The sequence below is a fragment of the Plectropomus leopardus genome, chromosome 13, assembly GCF_008729295.1.
Source record: "Plectropomus leopardus isolate mb chromosome 13, YSFRI_Pleo_2.0, whole genome shotgun sequence".
NCBI classification, from domain to species: domain Eukaryota; kingdom Metazoa; phylum Chordata; class Actinopteri; order Perciformes; family Serranidae; genus Plectropomus; species Plectropomus leopardus.
The window spans coordinates 15657589-15675085 of NC_056475.1; the positions used below are offsets into that span (position 1 = coordinate 15657589).

The following is a 17497-nucleotide window of genomic DNA, read 5'->3' on the forward strand; positions in this document are numbered from 1 at the left end:
GATTTGCACAGGTTTCAAAGGGTTAGTATACGTCAGATATGTATGGATATTATGGCTATTTCTTACTTTTTCCGTAAATAGGACTGATTCTGCTCCATTCTTGTGGATAATTTAGGGACTTTTGTTTTTCTCCCACCCAGTAGCCTGGAATCGCCCCATTAGTCAGTCTCTCTCTCTCCCTCTCCCTCCCTCCCTCCGTGTGCGCGCGCGCGTGTGTGGGAGGGTGGGTGTGGGGGGCAGCCGTGTAGACACCACCCAGCTCTGTAGGGGAGGGGAGGCGGTAGGGGGGAGGGGGGGGGGGGGGGGGGGGTGAGATGCTCGTTTCAGCACCGCGGACAGCTCCCGGTAAAAGCAGCCAGCAGCAGCGGGTCGGTCCTCTCCGCTGCTCAGAAAAAAAAAATCTAAACTGAGATTTTTTTAACACCTCTCGAAGAAAGTACGAAAGATATTTTTTTTTGAAGAGGGTTTCTTTCATTCCGGATAAGGCGACATATATGCAGTGACAGGCTATAGACAAAACCATTACAGGACTCCCGAGGTTTGCGTGTGCAATCTCTGCGAAGTTTCTCGCCACTGAAAGAGACTGTGCCTCCTCCCGGAAAATCTGCTGCTGTTCAAGGGAAGTTGAAGAAAAAGTAACACATCAGCACCTTCTTTTATTCGGACTATACCGAAGTTGTTGGACTTTTTTTTTCTTCTACGGTGTATTTTTGGGTTGCATGTGTGAAGAAGGATTTCTATTTACTGGATAATAGTAGCAAAAAAAGGCAAGCAAGATAAGTTTTAATTCGGTGCAATAGGCATCTACAGCCTCCATCGGTCCCCCTATGTAATGCTCTCACATGAGCCAGGCTTGATGCGCCCGGATACATTTCTCCTCTCTTGCAGCACTGATTCTGTCCTCCACTAAGTCACCCATCTTTTAATTTAACATTTACAGAGGGACGCCCCGGACTGCCATCTCCCCCCCATTTTCTACAACTGCTTAAGACTGGTAGGTGGCCGATGAAAAATGCTTATCCACATTGTTGTAAGATGAAGTTGGAGGCCCTGCATCTACACAGAATAACCGAGGACACAGCTTAGCAACTTTTAACATCCCTCTCGTTTTCTTTTTTTTTTTTTTGATCTTTTTCTTTTTTATTGGTAGAAATAGGTGTGCAGCCCGTTTGTAGCTGTTCATGACGGAAACGATGGCGCTGAGTGGAAACTGTAGGACTAACCCCAAAGAGCAAGCATCAGTTCAGAACAGTTTCCCAGATGTTGTTGAATTAAACGTAGGGGGGCAGGTTTATTACACGCGTCACTCAACTTTGGTGGGCACCCCAAATTCATTACTTTGTAAGCTATTCTCCTCCAAAAAAGATGCATGTAATGACTTGGCACGAGACCCAAAGGGCCGTTATTTTATCGACAGAGATGGGTTTTTATTCCGGTATGTGTTGGACTACCTCCGAGACAAGCAAGTCGTCCTCCCGGACCACTTCCCGGAGAAAGGGAGGCTCAGGAAAGAGGCGGAGTACTTCCAGTTGCCCGACTTGGTGAAGCTCCTGACCCCTGACGATATCAAGCACAGCCCGGATGACTACTTCCACAGCGACTATGAAGACGGGTCGCAGGGCAGCGACCACCGGCAGTGTCCGCCTCCCTCTCTCGTCCCCGCGGACAGAAAGAGCGGCTTCATCACGGTGGGGTACCGGGGGTCGTGCACCATGGGCCGAGAGAGCCAAACCGACGCCAAGTTCAGGAGGGTGCCTCGGATACTGATATGCGGGCGGGTGGCTCTCGCCAAAGAAGTTTTCGGGGAGACCCTGAATGAGAGCCGGGACCCGGACAGAACCCCGGATCGGTACACCTCCCGGTTTTACCTCAAGTTCAAGCACCTGGAGAGGTCTTTTGACATGCTGTCGGAGTGTGGTTTCCAAATGGTGGCCTGCAACTCGTCAGTCACTGCCTCGTTCGTCAACCAGCACACAGAAGACAAGATCTGGTCCAGCTACACAGAATACGTTTTTTACCGTAAGTAACACAATTTGATTACAGCTATTACAGCAGGTTGATGCGCGCACACAAAGTTGGAGGCACCGCTAGAAGGCGCACTTGTTTTACTGGTTCTGTGTGAGAGAGACATCTGCTGCTGGGGTGGATGGGCGTTTCTAGCATAGTACAACCCCTCTTTGTATGATGTAAATATACGCTTCCATGTGGTGACTGCTGCTTCCACCTGTGTCTATGATCTGTGGTTCCTGATTTATTTGTTTTATGTTTTACAATACTTCACAATGCATTTCCATGACAAACACTGAGTGTGTAAAAGTTCCACTTGTCCGTGACCTAAGAGGTAGCCTGCACCACCTTGGTTAAAATAAAAGCACAAACACAGTCAGAGTCAAACTAACATCCTCTGTTAGTGTCTGAACTTTTGTTCAAGCCATGTGGAACAAAAGCAATTAGATATCAGTCCCATTAATTGGGGTTAAGCCAAGGTGTTTGTTTCTCTCCCTGGAAGCGATGAAACCTTAGCAGCCAACACATAACTGACAGGCCACTTCATGCTCTCATCACAGTGTGTTCAAACCTATTACAGCATGTTGCAGCATTCGGTACGCTGTTACAGGCTACTTTATATTTCATAAGATTTAACCAGATTTTTTTTTTTTAATATGATTTCACTCTCATCTGAGCCACAGCACTCGTCAAAGCAATGATTTGTCATCGCTTGCCATTTCTCATCTCGGTGCAATTTTCTACTCCACCTCCTGTCTGCTTTCATCCATCCCACCCTTTCAACTTCTTGCATTTCCTTCTGGCTTATTCCCCCTCCGTTTCTCCATCCTTGCTGCTCACTGGCAAGAGAAGCAGTGTCGAGATCATTGTGACTTTTAAATTAGCTTCTGTTAGATTTTATGATGCAACAAAATAAGCCATATTCTTGGGTCTGAAAGTGTATAATCTATCACAAACTCTGATAGCTAGCATAAAACAGAGAGGGTGTAGGAGATCCTGTAAATGTGCTTGAGTTCTCAGTACCTTTATAAACTATTTGTATGTTATGTGACAAAACTTTACTTGGAAACAGCATTGGAAGACCATTTCTGAGATGTCATAAAATATTCAGCAAAAAAATACTAAAAAGAGGCTGATAAAAATGAAACAAAACTCCTTTCCTCTCGTGCATAACCCATAATGAGACCCCCATTAATAGTGTCTAAGCACATACTGTGAGACAATGAGTAAGTGCCAGGCATATCTTCACCACAAGCAGAATAAACTCTGCTTTTTCAAAATGCAATTTATGTCACATTTACTAAACTGTGCAGATTTGCTGCTCCCACAGCTACTACAGAAAAAAAAATAACAATGATTTGGGCATCTGGATGAATGGTTTTCTAGGTTAAAATCACCCCCAAATATTAAATAAAGTCTTAAGGTACACCTGAGATACAACACAGCCATGCAAAATGTGCCAACTACTGCTGAAAAAAAAATGAACTGGAGAAGCTACCAACAGTACTGAGATCTATGTGTCAAGGCAGCTGTCATGATATTTGCTAATATCCCTGAGAAAGAATGTGTACTCTCATAGGCACAGTGGTTTAAAAATAAAAAAGGTTTATTTACTCTTACATTATTTAAATTGGCACATGGACTTCTCTCTCCAGTAACACATGCATTACTGAAAACGTTCTTGTTCTGAATTGTTATTCAATCCTTATTCCAAGTTATGTACGATTACAAAGCAATTGTAGTGAAGCATTAGACACTGTTTCGTATTCACAAGAAACTATTTTCAGTTCAAGGAGAAGGACATCTAACCCAGTTTCTGTTTACTACTGGCTTTGCTGTCTCATTTAAGTGCCTAAGCGTCCAGGTGTTTGGCAAGTAAAAGCAGTTACGTGTTGATATGCAAACATCCTTAAAAGATTAATTTGCAGTTTGCCATGTGACTCAAAAAAGCATTGTGTTTTTATGATGTTCTAGCATTATCTGTAAAGTTTGTCACATCCCCCAAATTTTCTTCTATTCATCTTGTTCCAAAATTTCCTTCTAAGGACCGGGATGGGGGCCAGGACCGCTGGTTAGAAGCTACTGAGCTGTGCATTCACCACCTCCGTGGGGAAAACCACTGTCAGCCCCATAAATCACATAAGTCAAATGATCACATGGTCACAGAGCAGAGCATGAGTAAAGAAAAAAAAAAACACATGAGAGCGATTCGCTGGGCTGGCTCCAGGCTAAATGAGCTCTGCATTAATGGCCTGCATGAAGCAGCTACAATGACTGGATGGCTCTTGGCTCTTATAACCCCCAGAAGTAGCACTAACAAGCCAAATCAAGTGGTGGTGGGGGCTGCTGACACACACACTCCCCATAAACACACACACCTTGCTTATGCAGTATCTGGCAGTGTGTCTGTGGGCTGCCTCTGCAGGCCTCTTCTTGCTTACCGGCAAACAACAACTGCTTCCTGGCTTTGTTGACAAATTTTCAGCTTGTTAGAGGGCGCACTCTCAAAGGTGAGGGCACAACGGCAGATGTGTTGGTCCAATATCTCAACACGCTCTGTCACACAAAAGCCTTTACGCACTCACACGGAGGCAGTGCGAACACAAACGCAGGTAAAGAGGCGAAATCACAGAAGCAGGTGTGCACGCAGGTTTAGCATGCAAAAAGAATCACACAGGGAGTTTGTTAAATGCTGCAGTCACCCAGTGGATAAAATGTAGTCACTGACAGTCTCTTGTTTATCTGCCTGTCACATTTTTGGCACACTCCTCTCTGCCCCTTCTCCCCATCCTCCCTCTCCCTCGCCTTTCTTGTCTTTTCTCTCCCTCTTCTCCTTTCATGTCTTCTCATTTTGCTCTAGTCAATCATACCCAGCTTTTCTCTCTTGTCTCGATTCCCGCCCTCCCTCTTTCCAGCTTCATTTTGTTCCGTGCGCCGCAGGGGCAAGGAGCAGCGTGGCGGCACCAGTTGCCTTTACATGCCTCACTGCGCCGTCACGCCTCCTGTCTCTCTTCTTATTCTTATTTCTGTCTGTCTGCCTGTCCATCTTCATGATTGTTTATTTACCTTCATCTTTGGCTGTCTCATTCTGCATTTTAGGCATTTCTCTGTCTCTTTGTGTTTGTGCCTATCCTTATTATACTTAGTACCAGCAACATCTTTCTCATTTGCTGGTCCTCTCTTGGCAGTAATGGAGGTCCTACATCGTGGACAAAGGCAGCAACTAATTGTTCTTTAAAAGTATATAGCCAAAGGTATCTCCACATACTTACATGTACTTGTGGCCTGTTACTGTTTTCATGGTCTGGGTATGTTTTAGACAACACTGGAAGTTTAGGGAAGGCATTTTTGTGTTCCAATTTGACAATAGGCGGGTTTCCATTACAGGTATGTGGAAAAATTTAGCAATATTTTTGAAATATCGATAAAACACAATTCCAAGAAGCATTGCGATAGATGCTCAAAACATTAGCAGGTTTATTTCTATAGCAGTCACTGCACTAACCACCATTACTTCCAATTGAAGGCAGCATGGGCGTATTATGCAAGTGATAATGGACAGCCAAGCCCCTTTTACATGGGAACGGCCATATATGAGGGATTTTTGGGAGGTGATTGTTCACAATTTCCCAATTTTGAATTCAAAAGTTCCGGATGTATCCACTCAACTACTGAGGAGTTATGTGATCCAATAACACCTCTTTTAGCACCTGCTGCATCATGCCTGAAGGAGCCAATTGCTACCGACAACTGCATAGCCATAGCATCACGTGACCTATAAAAGCAAAAAAAATGTTTCCATTACAGTTTTGTGAAACATGGCTTTTTTTAATCGCCTGAAATACCACCTCATGCAAGCCTAAAAACTTTTTTTGTGATAAACGGGAGTTTTTCGAAACGGATGTGTTTCAATTAGGCATATTTTATATTCACAATTTTAATTTGCACAATTTGAGGGTTAATGGAAACTCGCCTAATGCTCCTGTGCGCAAAGAACGGTCGATAAAGAAATGATTTTCCTGGCTTGGAGTGGAAAAACTTGACTGGCCTGCACAGAGCTCTGACCTCACTGAACATCTTCAGGATTAATTGAAGCTTTGAGCCAGGCCTTATCCCAACATCAGTAGCCAACCTCCATAATGCTCCTGTGGCTGAGAGGGAGCAAATCCCTTGAGCCAGATTCCAAAACCTTGTGGAAAGCCTTTGCAGATGAGTGGAGGCTGTTTGCAATCATATTAATGCCAACTGACTTGTAATTTACGGTAGCCAACAAGGACAAATGTGCTACAACAACCCAAAACATTTCCATCATAAGAAACCAAGCAGCAACCTATGGGGTAGTGCTAGAAACTGCAGGTCATTTAATGGCTACTTGAGGCTGGCTCCAAAAGTGAGTCAATGCCCCTCAGCTCCCATGCTAACATGCCAAACTTTACAGCAGAAATATACATTTTTACAGCCTTGTACAAAAAAAGGTTTTGGTCTGTATAGCTAATTTCCCCTTGTTTGTATAGCTCACTAGTTTACATTTCATTAAGGATTAAATTTACACATAATTAAGGAAGGGCCACTTTGAATGACAGGCTATCTGCCAATAGTGTCCTCAGATCCACCCCTCCCTCCTTCACAGTGTCAGCCTCTCGCCCAAATATGGTCACCTGTATGTTCACTGTACAACAACAGTGGTTCACTTGCCATTTCCAATTTGCCAGCTTTGCAAGCTTCCACTTCCAAGTTTGATATTTTTCTTGCTGGAAGCCTGAACCACCTTTATCTGTTTAAATCCTGTTTTTCACTTGTTATCTAGAGCCCTGAATTCTACACTCCCCTGATTGGACCTATCAATCTCTTTTCTGTTTGTGGCTATCCAAATTCAAGATGGCCTCTGAAACCCCAGAAGGCAAATGTATTTACCAATTTGTTGCATGGCTGGAGTGACTGATAATTAATCATCACTGTTGACAGTTGGTTCTGTGGTATTCACCGCAGGGCCTGACAGCGCCTACCACAACACAATAATCCAACAACACAACATCGTCTGTGTGCAAAAAAGGGAAATGTTTCAAAGGTCTGCTAAGAGGATAGGAAAATCACAGTTTTTGGCTCTGGATGTATTTCCCCAGGCTTCACTCTTTTTTTTAACCACAGCTGAACATGCCAGAGTTAAGTGTGTGTCATTACAAATGGCCATTTTCATATGACCATGTGTGCTGGTGTGTGACACACTGTGCCATTAGCTTGTTACACACAGATGGGTAACTCCTTGTGTAGCAAATGTGTTTTGGCAGGTGGGAAAAAAGGTGCTGTGGTAATGATGTGTGTGTGTGTGTGTGTGTGTGTGTGTGTGTGTGTGGATGCATGATCCATGTTGCACTACCTGAGGCATTTGCACACCCCTGGAGCCGCTGGCTAAACACACCTGTACACCACCAACCCATCACACACGTACACCCACCTACACTCACACACACTCACACACACTCATCACCATATGAAACTACATCACACTCATCCGGCAAGCGTACCTCAGCCCAGTCGGTGACGACATTAGCTGTGGCGGTCCCATGCTGCAGGCCTGTAGGAAGTGATTAGCCGAGGAGCAGACAGGCCGTGACAGCTCTGAGGAGAGTCTTGATAGGGACAGCTGCTACCCTGGCCTCAGCTCCACAGGGGAGTCCACCACCACACACCTCAACTCTGCATTATTCAGGCTGAGACAAAGAGGAAGGAGAGGGGAGCATGTGGATATCACTGTTTGATGTATGACAGAAGAGAAAAATACTGCTAGTCTTCATACTACTGCTTTAGTTACTACGACTACTAGTAATGCTACTTCTGACTCTGACTACTTCTACTACTTTTATAATCCAACCAGGACTGTTCCTACAACATGCTAGATGCTACTACAACTACGGGTGCTTCGTTAATCCAAGAACTGCTATATCTAATACTAGTATAATGCTGGGCCATTGGAGAGCATGTCTCTCCCCCTAGTTTTTTCAGTGCGTGCTGCTATGTTGGCGTTTGATGGTCCTTCTCGGCCCCTGTCCTCTGTTTTATGGCATATTAAGCATGTTGAATTGGCGTCTGACCTGACAGTGAATGAAATCACTCTTGATTGGAAGTTCAGCTTTATACCCAAGAAAAGAGATGAAAATGAGATGGTGTGAGATTGGAATAAATTTGATGTATTAGGTAGGCTAAAATGATTTTTTCTTGCTATTGAGCTCTTTAGGTGAAGCATCTCCAAATTGTTTGTTGAATTGTTCACCAGCATGCAGTAAATATCCTGTTGTTCTTTCAATATCAGGTTGTGTTAGTGTGCTAACTGGCTAACTAGCATCTTGACTTTGTCCTGTTGGTCTTCTGCTTTCCCCTTGTATAATGAGGAGTACAGACTTCTGTCTATAGTAGTTAGAGTTATTTTCTCTCATGCTGGTTTACTGTTGGCTGCAGTCTTTGCAGTGTGTTCAAATGCAACTTTTTGGCCAAGACACAGGCGACGCAAAACAACGCAGTGGTTAGCCTTTGTTGCCACTAGTACTTTGATGTTGGTTTGCCATGTCTTGGCATTATAAATATCTCTACTGCCACAGTACTGTTAACATTACTACTGCTTCTACATCAATCAATCATTACTGTTTATGATTATAATGTTGTAGTATCAAAACACACTTCAAAACCACTTAACAAGAAAGTACAAAAAACAGCAAATGCACTAAAATCAATCTTAAGAGTATAAGAGCAAGGCCTGGACTGATGGAAATCAATCTTAAGTTAATAACACTGAAAGAAGGCTTCACAAAAATAAGAATTTAAAAAAGATGACATTTCTTAGTGTGCACTGACCCTGCAAACAGCCCAAGTGACAGTTTTCAGATAGTTTGGGAAGCAGTCTGTGTAGTTGTCTCTATATTAGAGCTGCAGACATTGTGAAGGTTTTGACATATACAAGTTCCAATTTAAGTGTGGATGGTAATTTTTGCATTTCACTTTCACTGAATAAAATATAAAAATGATGATGTTATGACACATTTCCCCTTTATCAGAAATTGCAGGTCCTGCAACCTGGATTTTGCCTTTGGCCACATTGTGATTTCATTGACATTTCAATTAAATGTACAGCCCAACACTACTTACAAATTCTTGTGCATTTTGTTGCTTTTGTTGCTTGCTTTTGAGGGTTAATATAGCCAGATAAAACTGGCATGAGCATGCCTTTTTTTAACAGTAAGAATCCGCGCTTCTGCATTTGGTACAAGCTGCAGGCAAGGAAGAGACTTTTTGACTGAGTCAAGAATACAGGGAGTTGAGCAGAAATGAAAGCACAGATGACCTGATCCTCAGCAAAAACAATAAAAAACTGCTTTACACTGGGAATATTCTTCAGAGAAAAAAAAAAACCAAAAAAACAAATCAAATACAGTAACTGTTGAATCTTGTTTGTTAAAAAGGTAAGATAATTTAAAGCAACAACAGCAAAATGAGATATGATCTGTGGGTGAGAGCAATGAGAGGAGCGAGTGTGATTGAAAGTGAGTGTAGAGTAAACAGAAGATGATCTCAATTTTCACTTTTGAAATAGAATTTACTCACCTTTTCAAGATGATCGAAAGTTAAAGCAAGTGATTTAGATATGGAAAAAAAAGTGTTTCCAGGGAAATAAACAGAATAATCCTGGAAAATATGTTTGTTTGCATTTATGCTGCTGGCTTATGTTTGATTTTGTGGAAGACCTCACATTGGAAGGCAACGGTTGTTTTAAAGTAAGGAGAGGACATATAGGAGAAATAATGGATAAAGGGCAAGTGGGTCATATGGAAAGAAGATAGACTTTGTTGTTTGTCTAGCCTCCCCTTGACCTTCTCCCCTGGAAGCTTAGTGTAGCTACGTAGCGTAGATTCCCATAATCCCCAGCCTCTGGAGGATATGGGGAACTACGGAGCTCTGGGAGAGAGAAAGAGAGAGAGAAAGACAGAGAGACAGAGAGAATGAAAAGAGAGCGAACACCGGAGCGTCAACAACAAGCTCCCCTAAGCCCTCTGCGACTCCCTCCTCTCCTTGGCCGTCTATCAGCCCATTTTCCCCTCCTCTGTGACTCTTGACACTCTATTCTCTCTGCGGTGGTAGGCACAGTTGATATAATGCTGATGCTCTTCCCCTGTTGTGTTGGAATAAGTGCTCTGCGGTGCGACGAGGTGTGGAGCGTTGCCATAATGACAGAAGCTGCAGCTGGAGAGCCTCTTCACTCGCTCAACCCACCGGCTGGCTGCTGCAATGCATCAATGCTTTAATAGCCCAGCTATGCGTGAGCCCAGATTGGCTCGCAACACAATGTAAAGGATGCACAGAATTCCCATCACATCAGTAATTGCATCGGCTAATCACACCAATGGCTGGTTCCACTTTGGGAGAGCATGTCACAGTTCAGATGGATGCCTGCTGCCGTTTGTCAAAGTTTCTCAAATAGAGGATCTGATGCAAAATGAGACTTAAATCCTGAACTTCTGATTGCAGTGTTCTGAAATATTGTGACAGGCCAATTAAGTCACAAGTGTTTTTGGGGGGATGTTTCATATAAGTGCTTTGGGCAAGTCTTTGCTCCACTGGTGTATTTTTTTCTTGCTCTCCCCTCAGTTAGCTCATTTACTTCTACCAGCCCCTTCATTCATCTTCTTCATTCCTGAGACAGTGTGACTGATGAAATGGTCGGTCAATAGTCAGATTTTTAGTACTTAAACTTCATGATGAAACTTCACAGTTTGATCGTGTTTTGGAGCGCTCTGCATACCTCTGTGCCTCATTAGGATCGCACATTGTCACTCACACAGCAGTGGTCCACAGCTTGATCGAGCATATGGTCATACCGCTGTAATTTCATTCCACAGTGCTTTATAGCTTCCCAGGGCAGAATGTCACTGGCATTTCATTTGTAAATGGAATTGAAGTCTTTATGTCCATTAAGAAAGCTAGAGGCACTAATATAGCAACTCTAGAGGAAATTAACTCTGGAGGAAATTACTGAAACCACCAATGGTAACTTGTGATAAAAGCCTGATGTGTCTTGATATTTTATAAAAATATAATATCACTGTACTTTTTTTCCTCAGAGAGAGAGTGCAGTTTGGTTCAAATTTATTTGTTTTCATTATTGATATAGGAAGGAATACAAATAAAAGTCAAACAAAGAAATTATATGTAATTATTTCTTTTTTACTCATTTCTAACACAGCCACTATTTAAGTTTTAAATGCGAGGAGATCTGTTAAAAATAGGCAATCAACTCCTTTCCCATTACCAATAGACCAGAGCTGTGTACACAGCTTTACAGAGGATGAGTATGCCTTTGTTTTTGTTTTGATTTTTTTCTGGTGCGTCATGTTTGGTGTCATGGACAGGCCAGAAAACAGGTTAGTTAATAATAAAAAGCAGCATGGAGGTCAGGGAAAATGTTACGATGATAACTCCTTTTTTTATATCTCTTACTTATTCAGTCTCTCTAGCTTGTGGAGTAAATTTGAAATGACGTTTGGGCACTGCTTGGATTGAAATGGGTAGTTTTTTGTGGCGCCCCGTCACTTCATTGCACTGGCAAAGGGGATAAAATTGAATTGTATTGCATTTCCATCATTGCCCATCTGACCCAATCGGAGCTGGAGCCAATAAATATCTGTGACTACTGCAGAGTCATTTGTCACAGAAATGAATGTCTAATGCAAACTTTCCCATTAATTACAAATTAGTGGGTGTCAGGGTTTTTGTGTGTGTGTGTGTGTGTGTGCAGTGGAAAAGGGGTTTGTAGACACAAAGGAAAGACAACTGAAACTTAGGGGGCAGAGTTGGGAAGAATTTGTAAGATAATTGAGACTTAAGATTGATTTGATTGATTTGGCAGAACGGGTTTAATTCAAAGAGCAGAGAGGACACTTTATAAAGAAAAATGACAATCACATAGGATTGTACATGGTGTTAAAATATACCAAACATAATTTTCCTAAAAAAAACAATGCATAGACTCATACAGACGTAATCCCTCTCAGTTATCACTTATGACCTACTAGAAGTGTGTGGCAGTGTATTTATCTGCAGAGATTCTGCCTTGTTTGTATTTTCTTGCTTTCTTCTTCGTGTCTGTGTTTGTGACATTCATGTGCATGCACCCCCACAGCACTCAGGTGTGGTCAGGACTTTATAGAAAAATACTGACCAGGTGCCAAACCATAAACAGTCGGCATCCAAGAAATACAGGGGCAAAAAAATGCAAATATAGCAACGAAATGTCAAACAAAGAGTGAATCTAGGGTTGGCTTTCACTTTCACTTTTGCTGGTGATACTGTTTACAAACAGTAGCTGACAATCCTGCATAGTAGATCTATAAATAGTCTTTAGAATGTTACCAGACAGTACCAAAGTTATGCCACTGCAGAGGATTATTCAAAACTCCAATACTGTGTCTCATTAGTAATCCTTCAGTGTCATTTCAGAGTACTTGGCTGCTTGCTAGAGCATTCTGTCATCACCATTTCATTTCTAAGTGGCTGTGAAGCTCCCTGTCCATTAAAACATACACGTACTGTATACTTAAGCAGGGCATGCTTACATGGCACACACACACACACACACACACACACACACACACACACACACACACACACACACGTGCACGCGCGCACTTGGAGGTTATCTTATACAAACAGCTAACCCATGACAAATGATTCTCATTAGAAAGTAGATTCTAGATCTCTAAACACACTCTGTGTGTATAGATATCTGCAATATCTCTCCCTGTTGCATTGACTCAGGTCTACCTATTATTGTAGAGCAACGGGAGGCAGGAGAGTGAGAGCTTTAACTCTTAAAACCCATTTTACCTTGATGGATAAGATGGATTTTGTTTAATTCCTTGGATTCATGGCAACGTGATGAACGCAAAGCACACAAAAAATTAGAAACACCATGCCATCAGTGAGCTGCACCTAAAGTCACCTCATGGATAAAATGTTTTACCCTAATCTGTTTCATTGCTTTCATCAGTAGCTCCCTTTAAAGACTGAAGGAGATTTTCTGGGCAAATACATCAGAGTGAGATCAAATTTCCCACCTGAAACTACTGGTTCATCTCTCTCCATTCCCTGGAAAGCACCAAAACTGTTGTACTTTACAACATGGTGCCTGTGAGACACTTTACTACATTGATCATGGGTACAACTTAGAAACTCACACGTTTTTTGAAAATGTAGCTTGGATTAAAACAGGGCTCCCCTTATTTACCATTGCACTCCTTTAACACTTTCAGACTCACAGTGGACTCTTTTAAAAGAAAGCAAAAACATACTCATTCTTCTTGAGAATACATTAATTGTTATCACTGAAACACATTTTAACTCATCATCTGATAACCACACCACTTGTAATTATTTTAGAAAATGGTGCGGTCAGATGTGCAGAACACACATGCACCACTAATATATAAAAATAAAGCAAAATTCAGCCTGTCAAGCTCAGTCAAAATGTTTCATCTAAGGTCTAGGGCTCAAAAAAAGCCAGGGTACTGAGAGAACAAGAAAATGAAATGAGCAGAGTGGCAATGGCAAAATTACTGGTCGAAAACGAGGGAGGAGAAGCAACAGGTGTGACCATACAGTCTAGGGTTATGACAGGCGAAGTGGAACGCGGCAAAGGTGAGGAGATGGGCAGACTAACACATAAAACCCAACTTATTGGGCTCAATTTTAAAACCAGACTGAAAAGGAGTGCTATCATATTAAACTAGATGACCTAAGGCATCTGTTGGTATCAAGCATGTCATGCTATCTTGTAGGGAAAAGGCGTGAAAGTGGCATTGGTTTTAATATTTCTGTATACCGGGTCCCAAAATATTGGAATTGCATAAATTAGGTCAGACTGGAAAATTGTGTTTTGTGGATATATTGAGCCAAACTGTATTCATGTGTGATGATGTTAGCCCCCACAGTAGCCATTTCATTGTAGTGAGACCATTTGTAAATGACTTGTTTTGGTATTAGAGCTAATATTGGGTGGTTGGCTGGTGATGCTGCTCTAGTGGGTGTGGATGAGGCACCCAATTTGGAAAATGTTGCCCCTGTGTCCATGACTACCTATGGCAGACTTAAATGCAGTTCTTGTAACAGTCCCATGCAAAAGAAAGCATGCGTTAGAATTAAACACTGAAGAATAACTCAGTCATAATGGGATTGTGAGGAATAAAGAAGGAAACAGCATCAGATCCGTTGCTGTCATCTGGCTGTGCTTCATCAAACATCCAGTGGATTTGAAGAGTTTGTGGTTAATGACTTTGTGTTTTCTGTCTCATAGCGGTGATGATTTATAGAAAATGAGAGTGTCCGCTATCATCCCATCTTGCCAGCACTCCTGTTTACCATTCATGGTGTAATGAATAATTGAGTGCTGTTCACAGAGGACTGCACAGTCTGTGGCAGCACACAGAAGTGCCCTGGCTGTTTGTTTGCAAAAGTAATGGGTTGCTACCTGGGGTCCTATGTACACATACTACCTGTATTATGGTCCCTTAACTACACAAGGCTGTATTAGCTGTGTGTAGATAATGATTTGCTGGCTGCGAACCTGTTTGATTATGGTCTGCAGACAGGAGGTCTGCTGGTAAATTGGTTCTGCAGGACAACAGCAAGCACATCAGGGCGTAAACACTCAGCAGGTCATATACACAAACATACACTCGCACACATTATGCAGATAAGATCAGACGGTGCAGTCTAGCCTAGAGACGCATTGTTTACCTCAAGATTAACCTGGCTGAAGCTTTAGAGGGATTAGTAAACAGTGTGTGTCTCTATACGGCAACACAACCAACGTACCGACACAAACTAACAATTTTCCAATCTTCAGATCTATGTTTGTGTCTGCATGCAGGCTCCAGCCATACCATACACTGAGATCTGATCTCTGGAGTGCGGTACGCCCCACTTATACACGCTCATGTGTGCTGGGATGAGAAACAAGCAAATGGAGCGAGACAGTTATCGACATCCATCACCTCAGAAACTCATTTAGCTAATTAAAGGCGTTACAGGTTGACATTTCGGTAGGACAATCCCCTTTAATCATTAAGGTGACCTCTGTCATGCACATACATACAAGCACACACTACACTTCACACTGCTTAAATGGTGGGATCGGAGCAATAATGTAGTTGTCCCATGATGTAATGCCATGTCCGCGGTGAAGAGCAAATCTCATTCATCTTGATTAGGACCTTGTGTGTGTTCCATGTGTATGTCACTGAGTGTGTGTGAGGGGGAACAGAGGACACTGGCCTTTTCAGATCACACTCTCTTATTTTCATGCAACACCCAATAACAAATGTCACTTTGCCTTCCACTCTCAGACATCACTCAGCCGTTGGAGAGGTCCTTCTCTTCTCTACTTCACCCAGCTTCAATTCTCTTTCACACATGTCCTTCCAGTTTAAATCCTCCCTCATGAATACACAATTATCTGTGCTTTGTTTTTTTGTTTTCCAGAGCAAAAGATTGTACGGTTAGAGAGATGTGGCAGATTGTGCAGGCAAACAATCCAAAAATAGGCTCAAAAACAGGCAAAGTCAAAGAGAGATATGCATATTGAGTTAGTCAACCAATGAGCCAAAAATGAAGATTCAGAATAAATATTCAGGGTGTGTTTGTCGGAGACGGTTTGCTTTGGAAATCCAAATGTTTTCAAAGTTTTTCCAGCTCATCTGTTAATACCTTAACTCCTCAAGGGCATTAAAGGGCTTTGCCGTGTTTGGTTTTTGATTCCCAGCTCGCTTTACTGATCAGGTGGTTTGTGTTCATGCTGTAACAAGGCTCTACTGTTAGATACACCACATGGGCCTTCTGGGTAGTATTTGTTAAGGAAAGGGTCCAGCATACAGCATGGAATATATTATATAACACCAAATGGCAGTTGTGCTATGAGAGAAAACATTTGAAGGAACAGAAACGAGAAAAGGAAGTGATGGTGAAAGGAAGCAGAGGGTGGGAGCAAGAAGAGTGGTGGCGAAAAGCACGCACGCACACGTACAAGTGCGCACACACACACAGACAGAGAGAGAGAGAGAGAGAGAGAGAGAGAGAGAGAGAGAGAGAGAGAGAGGACATCTAGTATTGGGCAAAGCTTAATCTCTGGGGATGATATCTGTGTTTCTGTGCCTGTTGGCATTGCAAAGTTCCTCTCATTTTAAAAGCTATTGGTGGTGGAGACAGCTAAGTGTGAACAAATCCATCATGGATAAAAAACAGGTTTGCAAAAATACAAATAGATGCTAAGATTTGGCTCACTGGCAACAAAGAAATATGTCTTGGATGGAAATCTACAAGTGGGCGTCAAATATGTATGCTACAAGCATGTTTTTATTTCAGATTTCCTGTTTTTCTCCACGGGTCCCACCTTCCTGTTCTGTATCTGACGCTTAGAGCATTTGATTCTCTGCCAGTTGTGCAGATCAGATATTTTTTATGGTTTTCTCTGGAGCATTTAAAGCATCAAGGTGTTACGCAGAGAGTTCAGCCTTCTGTCTTTCGTAAACAATCTCTGGCTGCTGTTTGGCTGATTTCAAACATCTCTCCTGGAGTGCACAGAGCGCTAACGCAGCCAGTGCTGAAGCTGCTGGCAGATGTTTTTGACTGCTGTTGCTTTTGCTGCTCTTACTGCTCCGAGCTCCTGTTTCACACTATAGCCTGTTCTCTTTTTAACCCGCCACTATCCTTTTTTTTCTTTCACTGTATGTCTCTCTGACAGCTGAAGTGGAGTGTTTGGTCAGTTTTCACAGCTCCAGGCCTCTTTCCGTCTGTCCTGCCAGTATCCACCTCTTATCTATATTTCTCTTCCTCCAAAAGCTGAAGTTTTATTGTGATCTGACTCTCATTTGTAATCATTGCTTTAAATTTCGTTAACCACCTGTTTCTCTTTATTTGGTTTGGATCACTACCTCTTTTTCTCTCCAAGCGTCTGAGGAGTAAAATCAACATCGGCCAAAACAACAGTGCTACTGTCCTTTTGCTTATGCTATTGGCTCCATTTTTTTTCTGTCATATTCATGACTAGATCCTCATATTTCCTCCGTTAGTAACTACACCCAAAGAACAATAAAGATAGACAGCAAGTGGAAGCAATAGTAATAGAGTTACCCTCAGCACAGGAGATGCACTTCTAGGCCGTTTGTTGCTCTTACTAAATATAACATAAATACTCAGCCTAACCGAGCGTATACTTTGGTCATCCACAGGACCGTAAAATAAACCTCTAAAGGTCAGCACAAGAAGGATGAGTGGGACTGGGAGTCATTTATAAGTGAGCCTGGGTGCCATATTAGGTGTATTCTGTACTAAATTATAAGTCACCACTGCCCAAGTGTGAAAAGAGAAAAGTTGGGGGAGAAAGGTCACATTTTTAACAAGTTCGCAGGTCCCTCTAGTGACTATTAAAGTTTCTTATTGTATTTTCACT

General features: G+C 42.4%; 1 protein-coding gene across 1 annotated transcript in view; it reads left to right on the forward strand.

Moving 5' to 3' along the window:
- Positions 1–566: 566 nt before the first annotated feature.
- Positions 567–17497, forward strand: part of kctd16b (potassium channel tetramerization domain containing 16b) — a 79487-nt gene continuing 62556 nt past the window's right edge. The window contains exon 1 of the mRNA XM_042499815.1: positions 567–2019. Within this exon, the coding sequence (XP_042355749.1) occupies positions 1182–2019 (838 nt within the window). The 5' untranslated portion in view covers positions 567–1181. The remainder of the gene's footprint in view (positions 2020–17497) is intronic.